We start from the raw sequence: 20,959 nt of genomic DNA on the forward strand, positions 1-20,959 counted from the left end.
TCTAACAACAGACTTCACCATTAAATGTCATTTAAATAAGAAAAGCACAAAAAGCAGTAAGATTTGCTCTCTGGAGGAGAAATAACGTCCTCATTTAAATACAAAGCTCATTGATTGCAGTGAAATTCAAGGATCATTCCATAGAGCTCCTGGTCCTTGAAGAACAGCCCTGGACATTGGCAGAGGGAAGTCAAGGTTGCAAAAACTCAAGCCCCAGTTCACTCTGTGGGCACTGTGATTGCCCACAGCGCTTTTGCTGCTCTCCAGCCTGTATTTCTGAAAAATGTTGAGTCACACAAGTGTGTTTTAGATCAGACCACAGTCACAGCAAGCACCACAGTGCAGCCAGACAGCTGGGAAAAAGGAAGAAGTCTCCCCCTTCTTGTGGCAGCTGTCAGTCAAACACCTTGAAACACTCAATAATATTCTATTTTTATCCACAAAATACAAAAAAAATAAAATGGCAAGTCTGCAATGCACCCAAACCATCCCATTCATTAACTGTTACTCATTTGCGTTTTACATACAAGACTTAATGCCTACAATCCATCAAGGCATTAACGTGCAAGATTACAGAGGTTCTAAAAATACAAAGTTAATATGGAGAGGATTAAGAGACTGGAGTAATTACATTTGCAATAAAACTGTGCACTGGGGATAGGCATGGATGTGGGTTTCCCAACTGCCCAGGCAGCCTGGAGATAGGAGTTAATACTGGCCTCAATTTTTGCTGACCTCTAGTCTGCCCTGTAAGACTGATGTCCACACTGGGTGTGAACTCCACAGTCAAGGCTTCTTTCTAAGTGTGCAGAAGGAATTGTGTACAGGAATTCAGGCAATTTGACTTGTAGCCAAGCTGTTCCTCATCAGCTCAAGTCACCCCATCCATTTCCCAGCAAGGGGAATGAATGTTCCTGGTTGCTTCTCAGCTTAATCATAGAATCAGTGAGATAGGAAAAGGCCTCCAAGGTCACCAATTTCCTGATGTTTTAAAGCTCCAGAAGATAAAAATGACCAAATACTCAGCAAACAATGTGAAAAGATATTCTGGAGGAAAAACTGAACCTGCACCAAAGGCAAACACAAAGCAACACACAAATAAGTTTGTTACATAAATCACATTTAAATTAAGATAATTGTTGGTGGCTTGAAGGAAGGTCTACAGAGAACAGGGATTCAGGGCAACAGGAACTCAGCATGTTCAGGGAGTAGTTTATTTATCCAAACATGTAAAGGGGAAGGATTGATGCAGCAGGACATGATGCTGCTCATGACAAAATCAGGGGAGGCAGCCCTGAGCCGCTGCTGCATCAGGAGCTGCTGGAGCCAGAGCTCTGGACACCTGCCAGAGTCATGGCAGCTTCTGAGAAGATCATACCAGCACAGATGGTTGTCCTGTAGGCCAAGGGCTTAGGGATGATGGCAGATTTTGTATTTGTAGTAAAAATAACTGAATTGCTACTGCCTAACAGAGAAAATCCACAGCTCGAACCAACAGCATCATCATTGCTGCGAGGGGATGGCCTGGCACTTGTGCTCCAGCTGGATGGCACCAGGCTGGCTGCTCCCAGGGAAGAAAGAAATTCCTCATGTGGGCAGCGCAGCCTTGAAAACCCTCAGAAGAATAAACCAGATGCCCCTGACCAAGTAAGTCAGCTGAAGAGCAGGACCAGAAGCTACATGATGACACCACAGCCACCAACACAAGGACCAATCTCCACTGCCAGCAGTTTTCCAAGGTGTAGGCTCAGCCCCAAAAAGAAACCATGAGGCACTGGCATGGAATTTCACAGCACTTTCTGATGGGCTCTTGGTATCCATCACACAATTCCCTCATTTCCCAGCTCTAATGTCACGATAGGAGGCAGGAATAGCTGAGACAGCAGGGCTGCAGTGGTGGAAGAGGATCTCACAGCTTGAAGGACTTGGAGCAGTGCTTTGAGTCACTCCAACAATGAAGATAAAAGAAAATGTTGCCTGTAAGTACATCTTACAGCTACTCCACCACTAATCCACAAATTATTTGAAGGATAAAGAAAATAGCAGTTAAGTCCACATGTAAGAGAAATGTATTTGCTGCTGAGGAGGCTGAGTCATTCTTGTTCCTGTGGAATTTTGTCTAAGCTTAGGAGATTAAGAAAGCCCCGTTTCTGCTACTACTCCCTCCTTAAACTTCTCCAAAACAGAGCATGTATGTGGACACCTGGATGGCCATCAGATGGCAATTCCAGCCCCTCACACAAGAAGGGCCTGAGATTTTTAAGCCTGGATCACAACAGGGCAAATGAAACTGGAGAGTGGTGCAGAGTAACTGCTTTAACACTCAGTTATTTGGGGGGAAAAAAAATAGTAAGAAAAATGAAGAAAGAATGTGACCAGAAAAACAGGTCAGACTGAGGCAGCCATGAGGCAATGCCATTGAGTCCTGCCATATGGAAAAGCTTCAGGTTACTGAGAGGTGTCACTGCAGCCACTTTTCTGAGAGAAAAAAGCACCCTTTGGACTAGCACAGCTGTGTTTTAACTTATGGTTTCCAATGCAACAACTTTGTGAGATTATCTGTGGAAGCAACCTAGAAGCATTATTGCCTCAATAAAACACCTTGTCAGTGTACACAGCACATTTTCTATGGCCTAAAAGCAACAGTTCTTCTTTCTGATGTGCATCCATATCAAGGGCATCTCCTATGGAGCTGGGAGTGCTCTCCTGGAGAAGAGAAGGCTCCAGGGAGATTTTGGGGCCCCTGCCAGGGCCTGAAGGGGCTCCAGGAGAGCTGGAGAGGGACTGGGGACAAGGGATGGAGAGACACAAGGGGAATGGTTTCCCACTGCCAGAGGGCAGGGTTAGATGGGATATTGGGAAGAAATCCTTCCCTGTGAGGGTGGTGAGGCCCTGGCACAGGTTGCCCAGAGCAGCTGTGGCTGCCCCATCCCTGGAAGAATCCAAGGCCAGGTTGGATGGGGCTTGGAGCACCCTGGGATGGTGGGAGGTGTCCTTGGGGTTCCACCATGGATGGCAAGGGGTGGAATGAGATGAACTTTAAGATCCCTTCCAGGATACCCAAGCCAGTCTGGGATACTATGCTCCTGAATTCCTCCGCAGGAATTTATTTATTTACTTTAGGGAACATCTTCTGACATTTGCCAACAGGTGTGAAAACAAGTCCCTCCTGCAAAGCTGTAATTATTTGTCATCTACTAGACATCATAAAGGGCATGCCAGAGAGATGGAATGTGAGGGACTTAAATGTGATCACAATTAATACACCAAATCCATCCTGATTTTCTGTCAGCAGAGAGGTTCCTGTCATTTTGCCAGACAGCATCAACTGGGCAAACTGGGGGCTTTGCTGCAGTGTCAATAAAACACCACAACTTCAGATTTTAGGGCTTGGGTGATGTTTACAGAGTGTTCACATGAGAACTCAGCACATCAGGTGAAGACATGGAATCTGAAACCCCAAGGGACTGATGAAAGTCTGAGTTTGCAGATAGGAAAAGTTAAGGCCTGAACACAAACTACTGGGCTGTGAGTTTATAAATGCAGAAGAGCTACAAGTTAGGGAGTTCCCCATCTCCCAGATTCCACAGATGATGAGACTGTATCTTCTCTGCAACCCAAGGCAGCCAGAGGAAGCACTGACCTTCACCAAACTGGATCTTGTTTTGCCTGTTGCATCTGCAGGCTCTCAGTATCACACCAGACCCAACTGTACTCTGCTCCCCCAGGGAATTTTAACCAAAGGAACACCCTCTTTCGTGCCTCTTGGCTCCAAAAACATGGACCACCAGGCTGCACAGTGCCATGCTCCTAACCAAAATTCTGGCAGCTGGAGAATTCATGGAGTCCTGACTGGAAAGGTTTGAGCCATGGAGCAGCAGGAGGTGCAAACCAGTGCCCTTCACTGGGACCTGGGCAGAGGAACAAGGCTCTCACTGCTGTAAGACAGCTACAGATCCTTTAGCTACCAAAAACCTTCCAAAGGTGGAAGGATGTTTTTTTCCTTGCTTTTAGTGCTTTTAAGAACTTTGCTTAGTTTTAACAAGTCATTCCCAGCTGAGGGTGGGAGCAGCACTGAGCCCAAACTGAAAAACTTGCTTTTAGTCTGAATTTTTAAGATGAAGTGTAAGTCATTTAAAGACACCTGAAGCTATTACTTACCAGTTTGATCGCTACATATTCATTGGTGTAGAGATTTTTACCTGCAAAGGGAGAAGAAAAAAATCTTTTAGTTCCACATTCAACACTTGCAGCTTGAGGCACAATGAGAAATAATGACACTGATGCAAAGGGCTGTTTTCCCAATTCCCCCTGAAGTTCCTTTCTTTAACAAAGCATAAGCCTGAAAATAATCAAAATAATGAACAGTTTGCAGCAGTTTAGCAGGGCAGGCAAAAAACACCTTCCACTCAGCACAAGGCAATTGTATTTCATGGCAGCACTTTTGCTCCATGCACATGTTAAAGGAGGTTCCCCAGACACACCAGGCTTCGTTATCCACGATGCCAAAAAAGGCTGGGGAACAAAAAATGAAGAGTCGGAATGGCATTGTTTTTGGAAACGTCTTGGATCTGCTGGACACTCAACAATTTCATTCTGGGATGTGGAGAGGATTTCACAAGGCTGATGATGCTTTGGGAAGCAGGAAGGGCAGGAGCGTGAGATGAGCACAACAAGCTGAGCTCACATCCAGGTGCACTGAACCAGAGCTGGGACCCATGTGTGCTACAGCTAGAGGGGAATTTTCCTCCAGGAGCCTGTCTGGTGTTTGCAGCAAGCCCTGGGCCTCCTCAGTGATGTCAGGCAGTGATGCACAGCTCTGTGTCATGAGCATCTCTCCCTGTGTTCTGACACTGCCACTTATCGTATCACTCAACGTCCTCTGCTTCCCCTGCCAGGAAAGGGAATTTGAGCAACCACTCCCCTCCACCTGGCTCATGCCTGACAGCAACCTCTCCTGGAAGAGACACCACGGGGAAGGATGCTTGGGCAGCCCCTGGACTCCCTCTGTCCCAGTCCCACTGTCCCCTTGGAGGAAGGAAGCCCCCACCACAAAAGCTCCCTGTGGATTTATTTAGTGAAACCTTTGTCATCAGTGTCACTGCACAAGTCATGCTTTTACTGAGCAACTCTGAAATTCAGGAGCAAACCAGGATGGAAGGTATCAGGGCTTATTTGTAGCATCAGCTTTGCTCAGCTCTCTTACTCATTTATTTTCTAATTCCTGTAATGGATATTGATGCTAGGACAGTCCAGCTCTTGAGAAAGCCCAGGACATGGAGTGACATCATTCAGAGCACGCAGGAGCTGGAGCAGCTCTTCCATATCCACATGAAAGCTTTAAAAAAACCTTTCATGTCCTCCTCAGCACAGGATACAACAGCACAGGGAGACTCAATAAAAATAAAGACATTATGAACATGGGAGAAGATACACAGTCATCTTTAAATCCTGAAATATCAGAGGAAATTCAGTTTACTTTATAACAGCTTCATGTTTTCTGCATTTAACTTCTTTTGATGCTTTCCCTGTTGTATCACTCAGGGTACTTCTGGCTGTAAATCTGTGACTGGGTGTTTCCAGGCCCAGACTGCACCAAGCAGATTTTTTCAACATCCCTCAGTAACAGAAGACATCATAGCTCCAACCTGTTTAGGTGCTGCACAGGACAGGGATTTAAATGTGAGGTTAAATATCCTCAGAGGAGGTGTTTTCTGCCAGCAGAGCTGAAAGTTGAGCTCCAGCATTAACCCCTGACATGCAGTGGGGGTTTCCATGTATTTCTTTCCATCTTTTAGAAAAAGACATAATACTATGCCCAGACTGGGACTAAGGGTAGAAAGGAGATTTTGCAGGAAGCATTGAAAGAGCTCACAGGCCAAATCCATGGAAAAGCAGGTGGCAGATAAACCCCTCCACCCTCTGAGACAGACCAGGGCTCCAGCCAGCAGCTGGGGGGGGAGAAGATGTGAGGACATTAAGGGAAGGAAATCTAAATGCACCTGGATTATCTGCTCTGCATTAGCTACCAGCAAATAAACCCCACTGGCAGCTCCAGCTTTATCTTGCTCCCTGAAACTGCCTCTTCCCCTCTTTGGATGGAAATCCCAGATTGGTTTGGGTTGGAAGGACCCTAAAGCCCTTCTCATTCCACACCTCCCACTAGCCCAGAGTGCTCCAAGCCCTGTCCAGCCTGGCCTTGGGCACTTCCAGGGATCCAGGGAGCCACAGCTGCTCTGGGCAATCTGTGCCAGGGCCTGCCCACCCTCACAGGAAAGTATTTCTTCCCAATATCCCATTCTGGCAGTGGGAAGACATTGCCCCTTGCTGTGGCACTCCAGGCCCTTGTCCCAAGTCCCTCTCCAGCTCTCCTGGAGCCCCTTTAAGCACTGGAAGGGGCTCCAAAATCTCCCTGGAGCCTTCTCCTCCCTCCAGGTGAGCACCCCCAGGGGTTCCACGCTCAGAACATTTCCATGGCCTCCTCTGGACTGGCTCCAGCAGCTCCACATCCTTCTGCTCTTGGGGGTCCCAGAGCTGCAGACTGGAGCCTAGATATTTTTGCTCTAATTGAAACATTATCTGCCATTTTCAAAACAGTGTATCATTTAAAAATGGCAGTTAACACAGTTTTTCACCCTGCTTGAAACTGGGAAAAATGTTAGAAGAGCAGCAGGCCCCAAACCAGCAGAAAAGCTGCTCATTTGTAGATTGCCAGGTCAGAGCAGCTCCACTGTAACTGGGAAGGTGCTCCCAAAAGTGAGAATCACTCAGCTGCCTCCCAGGCTGCAGCTTGAAGCCAGGAACTCTGCTTCAAAACAAGTAAACCAGCAAAATAAATACTTAAACATGACAATAGCATCTGATACTGGGGCTGTAATTCCAAAATAACAAGACATGATTTGACTGGAATGATGTTAGATGTGGAGGGCAGGGCAGGAGCAGGTCCTGGGAAGCACCTACACCAGGAGCTGTTAGTTTCAGACCTGCTGTAGAAGGGACAGCAAATCAGGCATGTCCCAAGCACCCTGTGCAGATGCATCACTTTGGAGATGAATCTTTTTGGGCTTCTCTGCTGTCTCAAATCCATCTGTACATTCATCACATCTCACTGCCAAGGCCTTGAGAAATCCTCTTGGGGAAGTTTCCCATGAATGCTGGTGATGTAATGCATCCCTTCTCCTTTGGAATATCACATAATTGTCAGTGGAACTACCCAAAACTGAGCCATGGACTTACTGCTCCATAAAAAGCATTGCCTCAACTTGAAAGGCTTTTGCCAGCACAGTTACAGCCTCTCATCTGTGGTTAAGGGAAGGTGCAGCTCCTGCTCAGGGCTTGTTTCAGTGGAGAGGTCACTGCCTCCTGTGAGCCTTTGCTCCTGCCTGGGAGGAGGAGGGAGAGCAAACCACTGCAGCTTGGACAGAGCGACAGCAAAACCAAGGGGGACAGCTCTGTCTGGAGCAAGCCAGCAGAGAGGTTTTGGGGATTTATCCAGATCTTGGATGTCATGGCTGACCACATCACTCCATGGGTCAAATCCCCATGAACCCCAAATCCATGCAGGGGACATGGGGACTGGCTCTATATTCCTGCTGAGAATATAGAGCTGAGCCACATTGGAAACCAAAGCTCTTGTGGACCCTCTGCTCTGCAGCCTGTCTGCAGAAACAGCCCCTGCTTTACCCCATGTCACTGCATTACTCTGGGCCAGATCACACAATCATTAATTTTGTAAAAGACGTCCAAGGCCAACATTCCAACAACTTCCACCATTCCCACTAAACCACATCTCCTCCTTTTCTGAACCCTTCCAGGGATGGTGACTTCAACTCTTCCCAGAGGAGCCTGTTTCAATGTTCATCCACCCTTTTGGTGAGGAATTTTTTTCCTAATATCCAGCCTTACCCTCCCCTGATACAACTTGTGGCCATTTCCCCTGTCCTATCAAATGCTAAGTTTCATGTTGAGCTCCCCATCTCAGCTCCTTGAGGGCTGGAATCCAATTGTGCTGCTCCCACATGCTCCAAAGAAGTGATGTCCTTGGGTGATCTGTATTTTCAGGAAGAAAGATCAACCCTGAGCAGTGAGCTGGATATATACAGCAAACAGCTTCATTAGGTAAGTGCCATCTCCTCCCTGAAGAATCAAACAGCAGCAGCTTAAACTGAAACACAACACCTCAAAAAAGAGAAATTCTTCAGGGAATTGGAAAAGCCTATTTTCCCTTTGCTTATCAGGGTATGACTTTGTTCTGCCTGTGATATTGGTGCCTAACTGCTCTGAAACCATGTAAAAAATAGAGAAAAAGCAGAGGGCACATCATTCATCTTCACAGGACAAAACTGTTATCAGAGACTTGTGTGCTCGGATTTCAGCTGCTGCTTCTCCTTCCCCCCAGCGATAATTACCATGGGCTGTGCAAGAGAAATAGCTGCTATTTGAGCAAACAGCAACGCTTAAAGTGGCAGTGACTGGCAAAAAGTGAGAGAAATGAAAAAAAAAAAATACAGCTTCTCTAAGAACCTTACAACAAATTGTTGTCATCAGTACGTGTGGCTCATTGTCTGAATTTTTAGTAAACTAGCATTAACAACACATGTATTATTAAAAAAAAAAACAAAACCCACTCAATTAGCCGGTGTTGCAATTTAACTGACTGTAAATTGACTTTTTCAGAAGTGAAATCTTTTCTGTAAAGTCCATGCCATGGAACTTTACATGAGTCACAAACCCAATACCACTAAAATTTTGAGAAATGTGAAAATGAATCCTGGAAACAGGAGCTGCCTCCCTGCAGTGTGGGCAGCAGGGGAGGGGGGGATTCTGCCCCTCGGCCTCACTCAGGTGAGACCCCACCTGCAGAGCTGCCTCAGCCCAGGGTCCAACAGCAGCAGGACATGGAGCTGCTGGAGCCAGTCCAGAGGAGGCCATGGAGATGCTCTGAGGGTGGAGCCCCTCTGCTCTGGAGCCAGGCTGGAGAGCTGGGGGGGCTCACCTGGAGAAGAGAAGGCTCCAGGGAGATTTTGGGGCCTCTTTCCAGTGCCTGAAGGGGCTCCAGGAGAGCTGGAGAGGTGTTGTTATCTTGCTGCAAAGGTTCCATACCTTCTCAGTGGTTTCTCATGGGCAACTCCTCACAGCACTGACTCCTTCTTCTCAGCACAGGCAACAAACTCCATCTCTAGCCTCTTGAGCAGCCAACCTGCTCTTTTATAGTACTCCTCTTAATTGGATCCAGCTGTGGCCTATTAAGGGCAGGCTTGTTCTTCATTCTTGATAATTAGCACAGCTGTAACTCTTTAGGGGTGAGATTACTTTCACCACTATCTCTATTCTCCTACCTTTTATCTAACCACAGAGAGGGACCTTGGAAAAGGGCCTGGAGGGACAGGACAGACAGGGGCAATGTCATCCTGCTGCCAGGGACAGGGTTAGATGGGATATTAGGAAGAAACTGATCCCTGTGAGGATGGGCAGGCCCTGGCACAGGTGCCCAGAGCAGCTGTGGCTGCCCCTGGATCCCTGGAAGTGCCCAAGGCCAGGCTGGACAGGGCTTGGAGCAACCTGGGCTAGTGGGAATTGTCCCTGCCCATGACAGGGGTGGAATGGGATGAGTTTTAAGGTGCCTTTCAACCCAAACCAGTCTGTGATTCCGTGATTTGGGCACCAGGTGAATAAACTCAAGAGCCATATATCCTGAGGGATCCACTAGAGCTGCTAAACCTCAGAGCAGAGCTTGGATTACAAAGCAATTCAACATCTCCCTGGGGATCCTGAGACCGTGACGTTTGCTGAGGGGAGCTCTGGGAATCCAACAGAGCAATTCGTGTTATGTCACTGTAAGGATCCAAATTTATCTTTACCTGCCAATTATACTCATGTGCAGGCAGGTGGGAGTTTCCACCCTTGCCCTTGGTTTCTCTCCACCTTAGGAGTGTTATCTCTGCTCGGGTGAATCAATAAAACTCTGATGCAATGCTGAAACCAAAATACCCATTTACTGAGACACACCAGAAGTGAGCTGGTTGATCTTCACACCATGGAACAGCAGCACCTGTACTGATGCAACAACCCAACCTCGGAGTGGGAAATCACACAGATTCATTTAAGAGGACAGATTCTGAGCAGGAATCTACAAAGACACTATCAGTAGTGTTATGACCCTTGAGTTATGTGAGGCAACACCAGCTGCTTTCCCCATCTCATTTAAAACACAACCATTGTTTTTTTAGCATGACTTAAGAGCCCAGTGCACTGCTCTGCTTTGGTCTCTCAAGCAGCCCTAAACAAACAATGCATCAGTGGAACCATCTGTTTTGGGCAACCAGCTGCAAGACGTGGTCAGGAAACCAACAGACCATGAACAAATGCTGGGCTGGCTGAGGGAGCCAGATGGCCACTCGGCACATCCTGCTCCTCGCCAGCAAGTCCAACACACAGACAGAGCAGGGAGAGAGTGATGGGGCTGAAATTAGGGCAGTGAGGTTAGAGAAGGACAAGGAATTGAGTCTGAGTGCTGGGAAAGAGTGTTATCCATCCCTTTAAATGGGTGTTCTAGCTTACAAACAAAAAATTGAGAGCAAGATTTAGCAATTCACAGTTCAGATTCTTTTTTCACCTTAGGCAAGACATTCAGCACTGTGAACAGCCATCATTTGTTGGGATTGTTCAAAATTTGCATCTTTGGCCTCTCCAGTGTATTCCCTTTGACTTTATGCAAATCAAAATCACGCTAAGAGTTACATCTTCTGAGTCAGAAGCTTCGGATAAGGCAGCTCAACACTTGGGAAACAAGACAGCGCACGCGTTTCTCGAGCCAGGGTAAGTTTTTATGCATTCACATTCCAGTGGTGAAATGCTAATTTGCATAATGCAGGCCACTAAAATGCTCGCTTCTTACCTAGTCTGAGCTCTCCAAAGTTCCCACACCCAATCTTCTTGCCCACTCTGAAGTTGGGTCCCACCATGAGGACGCCGGAGGACGCCGACGAGCTCGGCCGAGAACCGTGGCCGCTCCTCCCCGGCATTCCTTTCGTCGTCCGCTGCCTCTCATCCTTATCCCTGTTAGGATGGTCCATGATCCTAGTGAAACACCTCTGCCAGCAAGCTGGCAGAAAGGACTTGGAGTACACACTCTTCTCCTTAGAACAGAAATTTATATCCAAATTTACATCCAAAAGTATCCGTGTTGGAGTTCAAGAGATTCATGGAAATTCATGGAGTTCTTTTGGCACCGGATCCAGTTTCCTAATGCATCTTGATAATGTACCAAAGGGTCAGCTGCGTTCTTGAGAATTCAATAAAGGCAGGTTGCTTTTGGTTTCTTACCTGGGGAAAAGAAGAAATGCATGAAATAAAAATCATTATTTTAAAATACCAGGTGAGAAAGGTACAACATCCAGAACTTTCCTGGCCTCGAGGAATTTAACAGCTGCATGAAAACTTTATCATTTTCTTAACAAACTTCTGATAAAAAGCCCTGATGTCATGAAGAAATGTCAGTGCTGTCCATCCACTGTTGCTACTTGGCCCATTCTTGGAAGTGTCTCAGGCCAGGTTGGATGGGGCTTGGAGCAACCTGACTAGTGGAAAGTGTCCCTGCCCATGGCTGGGTGGATCCAGCTGAGCTTTAAGGTTCCTTCCAACCCAAACCAGCCTGTAATTCCACGATTCCACTGGAGTTATCAGGACTGACACCACATGCAGTAACCAAAGCCATTCCAACTACACCAGCACGTCAGGTGGACACTGTGAGGAAACCACACCCCACCTTTTAAGCCCCTGTGAAGTGTAGGTTTGGTTTTTCCTCACTTCATATATTTATCAATTACTATAGAAAAGCCAGATAAAAAAAACAAAGGGGCCAATGAAAGGTGCCAAGAGGAGAAGAAAATTTTGTAGCACTTAAACAAAATTCTCCTTTCTTTTACCTCTTTTCAAGTTGATCTAGATTATCTTGAGTTGGAAGGGACCCACGAGGATCACTGAAATCCAAACTGACCTCAGATATATTTGCTAATTCAAACTGCTGTCCTACAGAGATGACCAAAATGAAGAGACAAAGCACAATTAAATATTTTTTAAAAGCTGATAACTCAGTCTAAAGGGGACAAAACATAGATGCTTCTCAACCCTTGCAGGCCAAATGGTTCTTCTGTGCTCAAGAGAAGACCAAAGGAGACTGGCAGGAGCTGCAAGGATCCAGGAGGTCCTGTCCCACAAGGACAGTCCAGAGGTACCAGCGTGGTGGTTGAGGTTCCCCTCACTTCCCAAGAAATCAGCATGATAAAGGGAAAGGTTGCAGGATGTCTTGTCTGTACAGGTGCTGCATCAGAATGGTTTGGGTTGGAAGGGACCTTAAAGTCCATCCCATTTAATTTCACCCTCTGTCATGGGCAGGGACACCTCCCACTAGTCCAGGGTGCTCCAAGCCCCATCCAACCTGGCTTTGGACTGTTCCAGGGATGGGGCAGCCACAGCTGCTCTGGGCACCTGTGCCAGGGCCTGCCCACCCTCACAGGGAAGAATTTCTCCCTAATATCCAATCTAAACACATCCTTTCAGCTTGAAGCCCCCTTGTCCTATCACTTTTTGCTCGTGTAACAAGTCCCTCCTCAGCCTTCCTGTATGTCCATCCCCTTTAGGTACTGGAATTCTCCTTGTCACTTGGGACAGCTGTGGTTTCCTGCAGAAATGTCACACAGCGTGTCTGCAGCATATCCAGGAGGTCTGACAATCACCAGGTCACCTGAGAACCTCCATGTGTCAGCCACGCCACCAGTCTGGCCATAAACCAGAGTGGCAAGCTCCCAAACAACATGTGAAACACCATTTGTACCTCTGGCCTAGACAAAAGAGCTGGAGATTTTCATGTACAAGAAATTATTTAGCATTACCAAGCTTTACTTGTCCCTCAAATTAATTCCAGATTTAATAGTCAGAACTGAATATGGATAAGCAGGAAGCATCCGTTACCGGTGAACTGGCTGAACTGGTTTTTCATCACAGACATCCCCACATGCTCTCAGCTGCCACGCTTGGCACAGACACAGCAGAGCTCTGCTTGCCCTGTGAAACCAGTCAGCAGGAGCAGGGATGAGGCTCTATCAGATACCAGAAAATCACTCTACCTGGACTCCACCCCAGCCTGTCCTGGGAGGAGAGACTGGCTTCAAAACAAACAACATGAAAAAGAACCATCAGTGAAACTATGGAGTTTTTTACTGCTGAATTCAAACCAAACATGAGAATGACTTCCAGTGGCAGGTGGATTTACTCACACAGGTCTTCCTGATACAATTTTGGAAAAATAAAACTGAAGCATGGGAAGTTTTGGTTTATCTGTCTATTTGGTCTATGTCTGCTATAGCAAGAGAAGTAGACAGAGAACATTCCAGTTTTATTTCCAGTTAAAGCCATCATCTTCCATGTAATACAAGATATGGGTCTGGCACTTGGGGACATGGCTTAGTGATGGGCTTGGCAGTGCTGGGAGAATGGCTGGACTCAGATCTCACAGAGCTTTTCCCACCTAAATGATTCCATGGTGCTGCAGTGTTCCTAGGGCTGGATCACTAAGAAAGATGAGCAGGACACAGGAATTCCATGAGTAAAAACACAGTAACGCTTTGGAAAACACACTCGAACCCGTCAAAGCCAGAGAAGAATTTTTTCCCCCTGGAGACCAAAGTCATTATTTCAATCAAGACTGAATAATTTATGACAGAGAACTACCTACAACCTCAGAAATGGAAACACAAAAAAAAACTCCAGCAAGAGCACAACCCCTGCCCAGTTTATACCTTGCTCAGCACATCTCAGATGGGACAAGCAACTCCATTATCCTCAGGCAAATTAAGCACAAATCCCACCACACATCTTCTGGCTCACAAAGGAAGATGTTAAGGGTTATGAGCTCCTACGCCTCCGTCCTTCCCCCGCTCCCCATCTGGATCAGGTCTCCCTGGGGAGAAGGATGGAAATGGTCAATACCTGACAGTCTGCAAACACTAACCATCCTCTCTCAGCTGAGAGCCTCCTGCAAACAGGAATTCAGAGCAGCAGCAGGTAAGGGAACCACACCTCTGAGAAGCTCTTTACCACGGCCAAGACGAGGAGCAGAGCCCAGCTGCCGGCACACGGGATCACACAAAGATCTCACACCATCATTACCACCTACTGAAAGTGTAAGTAGTAAATATGGCACCAAATATGGCCTTTGAGGGCCAGCAGAGAAGTCGACTTTGGAGGGGAAGCAGCAGAAGAATGAAGACCAGACTGTCAGTCACATTAATATTTAAAGGCTGCTCAGAACACCAGGATGACTTCCTGCCATGATTCAAACTTTTTTATAATGATTCCTTCCTACCTTTCCACCCACTCAGCAAGATTGCTCCTCAAAGTTACTTCCATTTGAACAGAGCTGCATGAAGATATTTCCCTAATGGTGAATCAGCCCAATTCCAGGATTGATTTCACTACAATACAGTTGGAGACACAGGAACAGCTATTTATGAAACACACAGGCTTGAAAGGAAATTACTTGCAGCACAGTTAGCTAAGTAAAAAACAACAGCACTGTATCCTACACTTAGACTCAAAACTATATCACAACCTCTCCTCCATTGAGAAACCTGCAGCACAACAGCTAGAAACCAGCTTCCAGGTGTTAAATCATGGAATAGTTTGGGTTGGAAGGGACCTTAAAGCTCATGTTGTTTCCACCCCCTGCCATGGGCAGGGACACCTTCCACTAGACCAGGCTGCTCCAAACCTGGTCCAGCCTGGACTGGAACAATTCCAGGCAGGTCTGGAGGGCAGCTGCTGTTTGTGTTGATATCCACAATCCAGTGTAAAGGAGTGTTTAATAAATGGCACAGAGACACAGCCTCACAATTTTTGAGGGGAGCCCTTCAAGATATAGGAAAGGACATCACAAATGAGAGGTCGGTGTAAAGAAGCCAAAGCCATTCTTGTTCCCCCTTTCCCTTGTTCCCCCAAAGGAAAAGCTCACTTCCCTTGAACTCAAAATTTCTTTGACCTCCTTGAGTTACTCTGGAGACCCTTCAATGACAGGAACAAGTTTTCTCAAAGTCTTGGTTTGTGGCACAATTGCAGAAATCTGTCCAAATTGAAATAGTCAATGAACACCCCCTTTTTCAAATTGAAGCAAGCAGGCCTGGTCCAGGTCTGTGTGTGGTTTTGATCCCTGAAGGAGTCACTACATGCCAGAAATAAAACTGAAAATGGATGAAGCAACACCCTAAAAAGCAGGAATTCAGCCCCATAATTCCTTTTTAAATCTTTTAAGGAGAGACATCCAGGAAAGTCCCATTTTCTGTTGGGAGAGGTGAACTCTGCTCTCTACAGACACAGGACCACAATTCCTCAAAGCAGCTCCAGGATCATTGCTTTAGGACAAGGCACATGCCTTCCCACTGGGTTTTCCAACATCCACCCCACGTGCCTCTGTAAATACGTCTGGTAAGTCTCCTGATGTGGAGAGCACTTTCCAGACAAGATCTGCTACTTCCCACATGACTTCAAAGACTAGAAAATCCTCCAGGGCTCTCAACTGACATGTTATAAACACACAGATATGAGCTCACCAGCTTCCACCCTCACACTGTGTAAAAAGTAGAGCCTTCAGCAGCAGAAAACTTCACTGGCTTTGCCACAGATTGGGACAAAGCACTCACCCTCTGGAAAAGGGAGAGCAGCCAAGCTGCAGGTAAGGAGAAACATTTTGAAACTAGGACGTACACGATGTGTTCACTCACGTTTTTAGCATCTACCAACTCATTTTATGAGCTTACACCCCTAAGTTTAGAGGATCAAGCTGGCTTTGTATGCTCTGCCTCACTGTGTGCCTTAACAGCTTCCAAGGCGTCAATGCTCTGCCTTTATTAAAGTGCAATTAGGAAAGCCTTCATTCCCAGCTCTGCTCTCTTCTGCACGGACACACATCTCCACAGGCTTCACATCCCTTACAGCCTTCTCACCCCACTGCTTTTATCTCCCTGCTTTCATGACATTGCATTTGTTATCCTGCTTCTGTCCTTCCAACTGGCCACAACAAAATTTTCTTCTTCTGCAGCCATCCTGTTACTTACTCCTGACAAAGTCACTGTTCTAATAATGAGAAGAGTTCTAATGTTTGCCCTGCTCCTGAGGAGACAAATGAACAGATTACCAAATATCCTATCTTAGAATCACAGAACCTGTTAAGGCTGGAAAGGCTCTCTAAGGTCATCAAGTCCCACCATTAACCCAGCACTGCCACTGCCACCACTTACCCGTGTCCCCAAGTGCCACATCCACACATCTTTTGAACATTTCCAGGTGTGGTGACTCCACCACTGCCCTAGGCAGCCTGTTCCAAATTTTTACAAACTTTCCTATGAAGAACTTTTCCCCAACATCCAAACTAACCCTCACCTGGCACATCTTGAGGCTGTTTCCTCTTGTCCTGCTGTTTGTACCCTTGGAGCAGAGCCTGACCTCCCCAGCCCCTCCTGTCAGGAGTTGTGCAGAGCCAGAAGGTCTCCCCTGAGCCTCCTTTTCTCCAGCCTGAGCCCCCCCAGCTCCTTCAGCTGCTCCTGGTGTTTCAGACCCTTTCCCACCTCAGTTCCCTTCCCTGGACACCCTTCAGCCCCTCAATGTCCTCCTTGCTGTGACAGGTCCAAAACTGACCCCAGGATTCCAGGTGTGGCCTCAGCAGTGCCCAGTACAGGGGGTCAATCCTTACCCTGCTCCTGCTGGTCACCCTATTGCTGACACAAGCCAGAACACTGCTGGTTTTTGGCCACCTGGGCACACCTGGGCTCATGTTGACCATTACAGGTCCTTTTTCACCAGGCAGCCTCCCAGACACCAACTCCACGCCTGGAGTGTTCCACAGGGTTCTTGTAATTTAAGTGCTGGACCCGGAATTTGGCCCTGTTGACCCTCACACCACTGCCTTGTCCCATGGATCCAGCCAGTCCAGATCCCTCTGCAGAGCCTTCCTGCCCTCCAGCAGATCCACACTCTTGGTGTTACCTGGGAGAGGGCTCTGGTGCTTGGCTATTACCCAAGTCAAGGAAGGGAAGATGGAAAGTCAAATATTTTCCCTGCTGAGACATGAGAAAAATCTTTTTTTTTTTTTTTTTTTTTTTTTTTTTTTTTTTTCTTTTTTTTTCCCCCACAAGGAGTTTTTTTGACCTGGGAGAGGGCTCTGGTGCTTGGCTATTACCCAAGTCAAGGAAGGGAAGATGGAAAGTCAAATATTTTCCCTGCTCAGACATGAGAAAAATCTTTTTTGGGTTTGTTTTTTTTTTTTTTGCCTTTTCATCTCCCACTCAAGAGCTTTCTGGTTACTTCAAGGATCTTCCACTGGATGTATTCCAACTCCCCCGCTGTACCCCAGCAGCACCTCTACAAAGAGATGAGCATTTATCTGTGCTTCCCCAACCAGCACTACACTGACCTGGTTTCAGTGTCCTCAATGTTGTGCAAAACAACAGAAAAACTGAAAAAGTAGGTCAAAATTCTCTGTTGAAATTTAGAGCTGGGAACAGCAGTGACAAAGCTGGCTGCCAACTCCAGCAAGCAGGTGCACATCACGTCAGATGCCCCTCACTTGGGAGATTCTTCCCAACCTTGGAGGTTGCAGATGCCTTAATAAACATTATGAATTGCTTCTGTTGAATCATTTGACCCAACAATTTAATCTTCATCTTGTGCAGTTAGTTTTGCTCAGTACTTCACGGGCAGAAAATAAGGAGGCACACAAACAATATTTAAGTCTATATTGCTGGGAAGGGAGAAGAATGGACAACTGTGGATCACTGCTCTCATTCATTACTCACAAATGCCCAGGACTGTCAAGTTTGCATCCTCCAGTTACAGTTTGTAAAAACAGGGCTGAACCCAAACAAACTCATGCCTTTTTCCTTCTGAGTAAAGGGAACTTCCAAGAGCTCTTTTCCTTGAAGGCCTTGTGAACATGCTAAAGCACATTAATTGTATAATCCCCAACTAAATACATTAGCAAGTTACTTTTCCAAATGATCTCAGTTGATTGTTTCACTGAGAGTGATCCAAGCACCCATTCTCTAAGTTCATTCCTGAACTTTGCTCCCAATCCCCTCTACAGAAGCTCAGCACGAAAGCCAGGAATGTTTCCAAGGGGAAAATTAATTTAGTTGGAAATTTAGTTCTTCCACATGAGCAGAGTCAAAACAAAGCAGAGCCAAAACAAAGCATAGAGCATTTTCCAGGGAAGTGGATTGTGTGATGTGAGATCAATTCATCGACTTCCCTCCCCAAACTGAGTCCCAGCCAAACTTGTGCCAGCAGCCAGGGATGCACATTCCTATAGATGTAAAAAGGACTAGAGATCATAATCTGTCAGAAAAGGAAGGTTAGGGCTGTCTATGAAGAGGCAGATTATGCTGGAACAGCTAAAGGAACAGCTGAATGCTGGAATAAAATGAAAAAATCCCCTCATGAAACCCAAGCTCTACATATTTTGGGGTTTTTTTTTTAGGCTGGGTAGAGTAAAAGCTGAAGTGCAACTGTCAGATCGGTGCCTCTGTATCTTGAGCAGATGTGAGACTCACATCCCTCTGTAGAATTCCCATAGGAGTGCCAATGCCTGGCTGTGAGCAGCACACCCCTGTCATCCATGCAGTCCACACATCCCACCAGCCCCAGGACTGCATTCCCTGCATCCCAGGGGTCCTGCATCCTGCTGTCCCTGCCTGGAGGGCACTCTCACACCAACAGCACTTTCAGGATCTGCCTTCTGACAGTACAGCAGCTGACCCCAGCTTTACCTTCCAGTGTTTAGAATCACTGAGGTCAGAAAAGACCTCCAAGATCATCAAGTCCAATCTCTGAACAGCTTCTCAAAGAGTCTGGTGGTCAGCCTCTGCTCACAAAACAGGCTGTGTAAGGCCACAATAGATCAGGTTTCAGCAGAAATATGTATTTATGGGGATGCTACAGAGGAAATGAGGAAAAACCTGCCAGCAGCAAAAGCTCTACAACTTTCCCTGCAGAAGTTCTCTGATATCCAGGCATCATAAACCTGTAGGTTTAATTTTCTTCTTAAAATACCACGTTGTTTAACAGCAAAAAGAGAGATGCAGATGTCCCTATACCATCCCCTTCCTTCCAGGCAATAGATTTGAAGAAGAAAAGGGCAAAGATGACTTCTAGACAGCCATGTGCATCCATCATCAAGGAATAATCCACAGCACATGGATTCAGGTGCATCCACGGTGGTTGATGGATGTAGTTTGCAGTTCATGGTATCAGCCCTCGACAAGACCACCACAGGAGCTTAGGCTCTGGAGCAGCCTTGGATCACTGGCAGCAACATCACTTTTACAGATTTACAGCCTAATTTAACACAGATGCACCTCAATCATCTACGACTGTTTTATCTGCGCTCTGTCTGGCAAGGAAAAGCAGCACAGAGGATAAACTGCAGACAGGCTCAGACAGCCTGAAAGGACTGGTGAACTTGGCAGCCAAACACAACTTCCCCCCACCCCCAAAAACCTTGGTAGCCTCCAAACCATGAAGTGCATGCTTCTGCTTCACAAAGGAATGCAAATATGAAGTTTAGAGCCAAGGCAGCTTTCACAGTGTGTGTGAGATGGGGAAAAGCCTCTCACCAGAAGAAAAGTCCTTATGAAGTTGAGGAGATGGGTTAAAGAAAATTGAAGACACCTTGATGGCAAGGGTGGGTAGAAGCTGTGCTAGTGGAACCCAGCCCTGAGGTGCTGAGAGCCTTCTGGCCCTGTCCAAAGTGAATCCAGGATCCAACAGGCATGTGTTTCCCCTGTGGAAGGCCACATTCCTGTCAAGTGCCATCCAGAATCCATAAAAAGTGTCAGAACAGCAGTGAGGTGGGATCCAGATGCAGGGTCTTTGTATTCCATCTTAAGAAAGCCCCAGAGCACCAGGCTTGGCTTGTGGTTATCTGATGGGAACAGGTTGTCCCCTCTCTGTCCCACCAATACCTAGAGCACTTCCAAAAGCTGAGAACAAGCAAGCAGAATGGTTTCTTTGCTGCCTCAGCTCAAAATGACAGCAAACTTCTGCTAAGTCTCATATCAGCTCCTAAAATGATCTCCAGACACCACTGGTTAGACTCAGGATCAGCCTCCTGGTGCTCAGTGCTTGTACCTGATGGCTCAGGAGACAGGAAAGCATCTGGGCTCTCACAGCACTGAGCTCCAAACGTGGGTGTAAGGGCTCTCTCAGTGTGCAAGTGTGCACCAGTCTTGGAGAAGATTCCACTTCCATGCAACAGGAATGAAGTTATGAGGGTGCACCAGAAGTAGGTGGCTTCAGAAAGGGTTTTTCACACAAGTACCTAATTCAGTGAGATGATTCAGTCACTGAGTGCCAAACACACCATGAATTGGGCACGATTCAGCCTGGCTCAGGTGTGTCCTGCAGGGATGAACAGCAGCCACCAGCCAAAGCTTGTGTGGCTGCAAGAGACTGTGCATCCATGTCCTTCTGTGATTCCAAGGATGACCCCACAGTAACTCAAGCAGCTGTTCTTCACCACCACACAGCTTCATACAAAGAGAGGATGAAAAGATAAGAAGGGAACATGCCCAAGAACAGTGGAGTGGGTAGAAGTCTCAAGTGTACTCTGTGCAGCTGAACTTTAAGACCTGGCCTGGCAGGCAAAGCCCAAATGCCCCACAGCAAATGGGGAAGAAAACCCTCCCCAGTCTGTGTCACTCCATCCCACAGACTCTTGATGGTGCCCAAAACACTTCATTCAAGGATGCTCATCACTAAAAACTCCTTGTAAGAGCTGGGTAATAAACTGGAAACATGGTGATGTAAGAGCTGGAACAACAGCAGTTCTTGAAAAAATGGTAATGGTGATGCCACCAAGAGAGATATGGGAGTGTATTAAGGGAAAACACAAGAAAACCTGAAAGTCCATGAT

General features: G+C 46.7%; 1 protein-coding gene across 2 annotated transcripts in view; it reads right to left on the reverse strand.

Moving 5' to 3' along the window:
- Nucleotides 1–20,959, reverse strand: part of CSNK1G1 (casein kinase 1 gamma 1) — a 76,202-nt gene that overhangs the window by 43,034 nt on the left and 12,209 nt on the right. For both annotated transcript variants that reach the window (XM_039722824.1, XM_039722823.1), the window contains exons 2-3: nucleotides 10,898–11,325; nucleotides 4,162–4,202 (exon numbers count right to left, since the gene is read on the reverse strand). In XM_039722824.1, the coding sequence (XP_039578758.1) occupies nucleotides 4,162–4,202; nucleotides 10,898–11,075 (219 nt within the window). In that variant the 5' untranslated portion in view covers nucleotides 11,076–11,325. The remainder of the gene's footprint in view (nucleotides 1–4,161; nucleotides 4,203–10,897; nucleotides 11,326–20,959) is intronic.

Source organism: Passer montanus, unplaced genomic scaffold, assembly GCF_014805655.1.
Source record: "Passer montanus isolate IOZ18808 unplaced genomic scaffold, ASM1480565v1 scaffold5, whole genome shotgun sequence".
In the NCBI taxonomy this organism is placed as follows: Eukaryota; Metazoa; Chordata; class Aves; order Passeriformes; family Passeridae; genus Passer; species Passer montanus.